Source organism: Aegilops tauschii, chromosome 2, assembly GCF_002575655.3.
Source record: "Aegilops tauschii subsp. strangulata cultivar AL8/78 chromosome 2, Aet v6.0, whole genome shotgun sequence".
NCBI classification, from domain to species: domain Eukaryota; kingdom Viridiplantae; phylum Streptophyta; class Magnoliopsida; order Poales; family Poaceae; genus Aegilops; species Aegilops tauschii.
In genome coordinates, this window is record NC_053036.3 from 102,322,073 (window position 1) to 102,329,443 (window position 7,371).

General features: G+C 49.2%; 1 protein-coding gene across 1 annotated transcript; it reads left to right on the plus strand.

Moving 5' to 3' along the window:
• Positions 1-749: 749 nt before the first annotated feature.
• On the plus strand, positions 750-2,437 carry LOC109766658 (peroxidase 2-like). Its single transcript, XM_073508105.1, has 2 exons — positions 750-1,309; positions 1,408-2,437. The coding sequence occupies exons 1-2, from the start codon at positions 809-811 to the stop codon at positions 2,191-2,193; spliced, it is 1,287 nt and encodes a 428-aa protein (XP_073364206.1). The 5' UTR covers positions 750-808; the 3' UTR covers positions 2,194-2,437.
• Positions 2,438-7,371: the final 4,934 nt, after the last annotated feature.

A 7,371-nucleotide genomic window follows, 5' to 3' on the forward strand; every position in this document is an offset into this window, starting at 1 on the left:
CGGCGATGGTCGAAAATTTGCGGGTCGCCGTCGGAGATGCCCTAATAATAAACAAAACAGAGACATCTCAACTTTCTACAGTAGTTTACAAGTACTCCCTTCATTTCCTTATACAGGGCACTATCAAAAATACATTTTACATCTATATACAAGTCAACTAACAATAATCGATGCAAAAATTAAAGATGCTTTCTCGTACTAGCAACTTGTTAAATACTTGCATGCATGTAGTCATAATGACACAGAGCTACTTCCTTCCCATGCCTTCCTTGCATGCATGCGGTGTATTGATGATTCCGATTAATGAAAAGAAATGTTAGCTTGCAAAACAGTCATCAAATTTTAGCTTGATACCTGTAATCTGAATTTGTGACCTTGTATAATGGAATGAAGGGAGTACGATTTTTCGCAGCACAAGTAGGATATATAATGATGGAAAAATTGCACTAGCACCACTCGTTCGTAGTACCAGCCGAATTTTTTTTCTTTTTTGCGAAGGATACAGAACGGGTTGATATCATTACCTACCGACACATATATTCAATCAAATCATGGCCACGTAGTCGCTACCAAGCTTACTGCCGCTGCCACCGCGTCAGGCATATCAAGAACTTGCAGGGTGGTCACCACGTTCAGTGCAGGCAGCGTTGACTCATCACAAACGTGCGCTCCAAACGGCCGGAGTACACATGCATGCGATTTCCCCCATGATCGAGACTATAAATACGCATGCGGAACAGCAAGTTTTCTTCATCCCATCGTCGACGTCCCTCGATCGAGCAAGAGTAGCTACCCCGAGCAGAGGAAGATGGCCAAGCTTGCCCTTCTCGCCGTGCTGGTCGTGCTCGGTTCCGTGGCCTGCCAAGCATCCGGCTACGGCTACAGCTATCCCAACACTCCCATCATACCACCGCCCCCACCGGCTACTCCTCCGCCGAGCCCTTCCCCACCTCCACCGGCTACTCCTCCGCCCAGCCCTACCCCTGGCCCTACACCGGGCTATCCTAGCCCAACTCCCACCACGCCCCCACCGGTTTCTTCTCCGACGAGCCCTACTTCACCTCCACCGGCTACTCTCCCACCGAGCCCTGCTCCTACCCCGGGGTATCCCACCCCCACTCCCACCACGCCGGCGCCCCCACCGGCTTCCACCCCTGCCCCGCCTCCACCTGCCACTGGGCTCAAGGTCGGCTACTACGACGACAAGTGCCCTGACGCCGAGAAGATCGTGCTGGACGCTGTGCGCAACGCCACCGCCGGCATCAAGGCCGGGCTCATCCGCCTCTTCTTCCATGACTGCTTTGTCCAGGTACACATACATACATACGCAAGTGAAGTTGGATTGATATATAGGCCTAGTTGTGCACTGCAGGATTGAGAAGCTAACAATTTGGGCGTGGCTTTCAGGGTTGCGATGCCTCTGTCCTGCTGAACAAGGTCGCTGGCAAGCCGGATCCGGAGATGCTCGGTATCCCAAACTTGAGCCTGCGTGGCTTCGAAGTGATAGACGCGGCCAAGAGGAAGATCGAGGAAAAATGTCCGGGTGTCGTCTCCTGCGCCGACATCGTGGCCTTCGCAGGCCGTGACGCCAGCAAGATACTCAGCGGCAACAAAATAAACTTCAGCATGCCAGCCGGCCGCTACGACGGGTCCGTGTCCCTAAAAGATGAGACCCTCCCCAACCTGCCACCACCCTTCGCCAACCTCAATACCCTCACACAAATGTTCGCCAAGAAGGGACTCACCCAAACCGACATGGTTGCGCTTTCCGGCGCGCACAGCATCGGCCGCTCGCAATGCTCCTCCTTCCGTGACCGTCTCCAGCCGCCGGCCAACGACAACTCCACCATGTCGATGGACGCCACGTACGCTGGGAAGCTGACCCAGGACTGTCCCGCCGGCAGTGATCCCACGGTGCCGCAGGACTACAAGACCCCCGACGTGTTGGACAGCCAGTACTACAGGAACATGAAGGATCGCAAAGTGCTCTTCACCTCCGACGCAGCGCTCATGACGTCACCAAAGACCAAGGAATTGGTGGAGAAGTACACTTGGTGGTTGATCGGAGATTTCTTGTGGTACAGACATTTCGAGGATGCCATGGTGAAGATGGGCAATATCGAGGTGAAGAGCAGCACCAACGGCCAGATCAGGAAGAAGTGCGGGTTCGTCAACGAGCCCTACACCGGTTGATCATCTCTCCAGGGTGGAGACTATCTATTCAGTCGTGCTTTTTGGGTGTGCCATTCCGTCTTCCTTAATTTCTAGTTTACTTTTCACTAAGGTTTTTTGCTTGTTGGTTCATTTCCTTCATTTGTGCTATAGTCCTTGTTGTGCCACTAGCCAACTACGTAACGGCAATACTTTTCACTGAGAGTGAGGAATTGATTTTTTTCTGTTAATCATTATTTATCAATGGCAATATATATCTTCTCTGCTGTAACATCCTTAGGTACGCGTTATCCCTTCATGCAAAGACACGATACTCAGCCTAGAGTGTGTATGGTCAACCGACAAGTTGCCTGATATCTCACAATTGATACTGGCCTGGCCAACTAGTAGCTGCATTATAAAATAATAAACTACCGATAGCGAATAGTGACTCATTGATTTAGAACAGTTCTACCAATTCTAAGTGGTCCCGAAGGTTTTTTTTAATCTCATTGATTTAGAAAAGTGTAACTTTACTTTTACGAAAATGCATCCTGCAAAAGGGTAAACAAAAAGGGTGTGATAAAGTATAAGAAAAAAGCTGAAAAGAAAATTTTTGTACGAATCTCCATGCAAAATCGAAGGACTATAGCATCGACTGAGACATAACGAAGTCTCGGTCGACCGAGACTTAGCCAAACTGAAACGAAAAACAAGCTATACGCGTGAAATTACACTTCTCCAAATCAATTATAATTTAAAAGGTAACGCTTGGTGAGAGAAAGAGGGCCAAGGTGATATTCAAATCCCTAGTTGCATGTCGCCGTCTTCTCGTCTAGCCCAGCAAGGTGGACCAGTTCGGAGGCGGTTTGCTAGGGAAGTCTTGGAGGGGTTCTGCGGTCGGAGAGGTTCGAGTGAAGGTCTTCATAAGCAGCTACTCGACTGTGGTGCTGGTGAAGCTGGTGGAAGACGGCCGAATCAAACGCGATGGGCTTCTACGGCAGTTCGTCCTTGCTAGGATCAGGATCAACAAGTGGCTCTAGATGGCAGCAAGTTCGGTCTCAAACCCGGATTTGGCATACATCGGCGTGGGTAATTTATCTCAGGTTTTCTTTCAGGGATCTTCATGTTTGGTTTGGGATGGCACAACGGCGGTGGCACTTTTCCAGTTTTAGAATTATTGTTTTGCTGCCCTTTCCCCCGCTTCGTTGGTGTGCTTACCACTTGCGGAGGTTGTTTGGTTTTGTGTCACTGGCGGGTCTTCCGGGATCCGGTCGGTTTGCATTTTTGGAGGATCCGTCTGGATTCGGCCGGTTTTCATGGTTTTCTGAGTTTCTAAGGGCCCTTATCGGTGTTCTTTCTCCGGGCGGCGATCTGCCCGTCGGCGTCATCTGGTCGGCATCGACGACTTCTCGGCTGTTGTTTCCACAAGCTCCTGGGTTCCGAAAGTTTGTTCCGCCAAGACAGAGACCAAGTGGCAGCATCGAGGGACGCTCACGATGCATCATCAATGAATACATGAGGAAGAAGACTTCTGCACCACCATGATTGTAATTTTATTTTTATATACGGGTGTGTTTGTAAGGTCCCGTGAATCTTAATATGCGATGAAAAAGGTGGAGCTAGGGTGACCGAGGTGTGCGTGCCAGAGGTCAATGACGGCAAAGAGAGCAATAGGTCCAGCGGAAGATGATGATGAAGATGGCTGGACTGGGTACAATTCTCCGGGGCTGTCACATCGATGGAGGAATATCCGGGTATGAGCATCGTTAACAAAAAACCGAATTTGTCAAATTCCACAGTTAAAGAATTATCACGAGAAAGAGAACGAACAACACTAAGTTCTGAATTAAATGTGGAGAAACAATGACATTATCAAGAGATAGTGGCGTGGAGTTAGACGGAAAACTAGTGGAGCCAGTATGAGTAATGGGAAGGGCGGAACTGTTACCAATGCTGATGTGAGAGGTGGTAGCGGTGGGAAAAGAAACAGAGAGATTACTGGGGTTGGAGGCCATATGAGAGGATGCACCAGTATCCATGTACCATACACCATCGCCGCCATAGGAAGCAGGAGTGGGAGTGCACGATAGAGCAGTCAACAGCACGGGGTCCCATGGTGGTGGTGTCGTTGGCAGCGGCGCGAAGTAGTCGGGGGTGCCATCAGTGGTGGCACGCCAGAGTAGACGGGCGCGACGGGATAGGCGAGCAACGCACCAGACTGAGGCGTCACAAGAATTGCCTGGTGGGTGGCCCGACAAGACTCGGGATAGGAGGCGTAACACTGGCATGTTGTACGCGTGCAGAACCCTTGTCCATGGGTTGTGACCCATGTGGTCCACGGTGGAGTCGGCTAGTGATGCGGGGTGGTGCGTGGTTGCCCACCGTTGCCTCCATTGCGCTGACTGCTATTGCCGACGTGGTCGTGCCGGCGCTGGCGGTTGCAGTCTGGAGGCACATTGCCATCGGGAGCTGGTTGAGGCAGGTAGTGTGGCGGGGGGATGGAGGCCGCGACTGCGGCGCCACAGATGGTGGAGCAGGCGCGCCATGGGAGACACCGACGGCGAAGGCGGTGTCGACCACGCGAGAGCGCAACTACTTCAGCCGGCGCTCCTCAAGACGAAGGTATGCCACAACGTTCTCGAAGGATGGCGTGGTCAACATCGTGAGGTTGTAGGCGGCGTTGCTGAGGTCCTCAATGAGACCGGCCATCAACGTCGATAGGAGGAGCTCATCGGAGACCTCGGACTCCAAATCTTGCAACTCATCAGCAATATTTTTGAGACGCGTGCATGACTCATCAATGGAGGAGTTGTTCTATTGTAAATCAAAGAACTCCTATTGAAGGAAGACGATGAGTTGTAGCCTGATGTCATGAAGAGGCCGGTGATTTTGGTCCACACCGTATGCGTGGTGTCGCCGTCATGAACGATGTGTGAAAAATATCCTTGGAGATGGTGAGGAAGAATCTTCGGATGATGGTGGCATTGATGGATATCCACTTGCGTCATAAGGTAGGGCCAAGAGATCGGTCTGCCCGTCAATGTGGTTGTGGAGATCATACTCGCGGAACAGAAAGCAAAAGTAGACCTTCCAGAAGTAGAAGTTAGCCTCGGAGTGGGAGGGGACACACTCAAAATCAAAACCTCGCGGATGACCACAACCAAGGTATTGTCAAAGGGGTTGCTACTCCTGGAACAGGAGGACAAAGTGGTTGCTATGGCCACCCGAGAGAGAGGAGTTGAGAGAGAAATCCATGGGAGCTGAAGCAGAGGACGGAGGTGGCCAGAGTCGGTGTAGGGAGAGAAAATTATGGCACGATCTGGTGGTGTCGATGCAGTCAGGAGGATGTAGGTAGCGGCAGCGGTCGCTAGTTAGCAGCAGCAATCGGTAGGCGCTAGTCAACAATCGGTAGTTGGTTGGAGTGTTGGGAGGAGGAGTGCAGTGATCAGGAGGGACCTAGCGCTAGGGAACGGAGGCCTAGCACTAGCGATCGGGGAGGGCTGGCGCGGGCGCGTGGGTGGGCAAGTGATATGTATCCAATGTATCTATAATTTCTGAAGTATTCATGCCATGTTTACAACAACTTTATATGGTTTTTGGTGCACTACTATAGGATTTGAATGAAACTAATCCAGACTGACGTTGTTTTCAGCATAACTACCATGGTGTTATTTTTGTGCAGAAATAAAAGTTCTCGGATTAGGCTAAAAATTTACGGTGATTTTTAGTGGACCAAAAGAGACCCCCGAAGCTTAGAGGAAGTACCAGACGACTCACGAGGAAGCCACAAGCCTGGGGGGCACGCACTCTCCCTATAGTGCGCCCCTTGAGCTTGTCGGTCCCTCTCTCGTGTTCTTGATTTGGCACGATCTTGATGTACCACAAGCTTTGTTAATATAGTTGGGTCATATGGTGTTTCTCCCTCTCTATCTTGTCGTGATGAACTGACTCTTGCTCTTTGAGGTTTTTTTATCTTGGATTGAATATTTTGGATTTGGTAACAATTGATATATGTCTTCCATGTGGGTTCCCGTGGTGACAATGGGCTATTCTATTGAATCACTTGATGTATGTTTTTGTAATCAACTTGCAGATTCCCGTGGTGACATTGGGGTAATCTAGGAACATAGGTTGATACATATTTTGGTCCTACTTTCTCCTATAAAAACTTTGGAGTGATCCTATAAAAACGTATCTATAATTTTTGATTGTTCCATGCTATTAGATTATCTGTTTTGGATGTTTTATATGCATTAATATGCTATTTTATATTATTTTTGGGACTAACCTATTAACCTAGAGCCCAGTGCCAGTTTCTATTTTTCCTTGTTTTTGAGCTTCTTAGAAAAGGAATACTAAACAGAGTCCAAAGGGAATGAAACTTCACGATGATTTTTCTTGGATCAAAAGACACCCAGGAGACTTGGAGTGCAAGTGAGAAGAGCCACGAGGCGGCGCAAGGGTGGAGGGCGCGCCCTAGGGGAGGCTACCTTGTGGGCCCCTCGGTGACTCCCTGACCTAGGTCTTCCTCCTATATATTCACAAATATTCCAGAACCACCAGAAGCATCCATGAAAACACTTTTCTACCACCGCAACCTTCTGTACCCGTGAGATCCCATCTTGGGACCTTTTCCAGCACCCTGCCGGAGGGGTATTCAATCACGGAGGGCATCTACATCAACTCTATTGCCCTTCCGATGAAGCGTGAGTAGTTTACGACAGACCTATGGGTCCATAGCTAGTAGCTAGATGGCTTCTTCTCTCTCATTGATTCTCAATAACATGTTCTCCTCGATGTTCTTGGAGATCTATCCGATGTAATCTTGTTTTGCAGTGTGTTTGTCGAGATCCGATGAATTGTGGATTTCTGATCAGCTTATCTATGAATATTATTTGAATCTTCTCTGAATTATTATATGCATGATTTGATATATTTGTATTTCTCTTTGAATTATCGGTTTGGTTTGGCCAACTAGATTGGTTTTTCTTGCAATGGGAGAGGTGCTTAGCTTTGGGTTCAGACTTGCGTGATTTCACCCAGTGACATAGTAGGGGTAGCGAGACACGTGTTGCTTTGTTGCCATCGGGGATAACAAGATGGGGTTTCGATCATATTGCTTGAGTTTATCCCGCTACATCATGTCATCTTACTTAATGTTTTACTTTGTTCTTATGAACTTAATACTCTAGATGCAGGCAGGAGTCGGTCGATGTG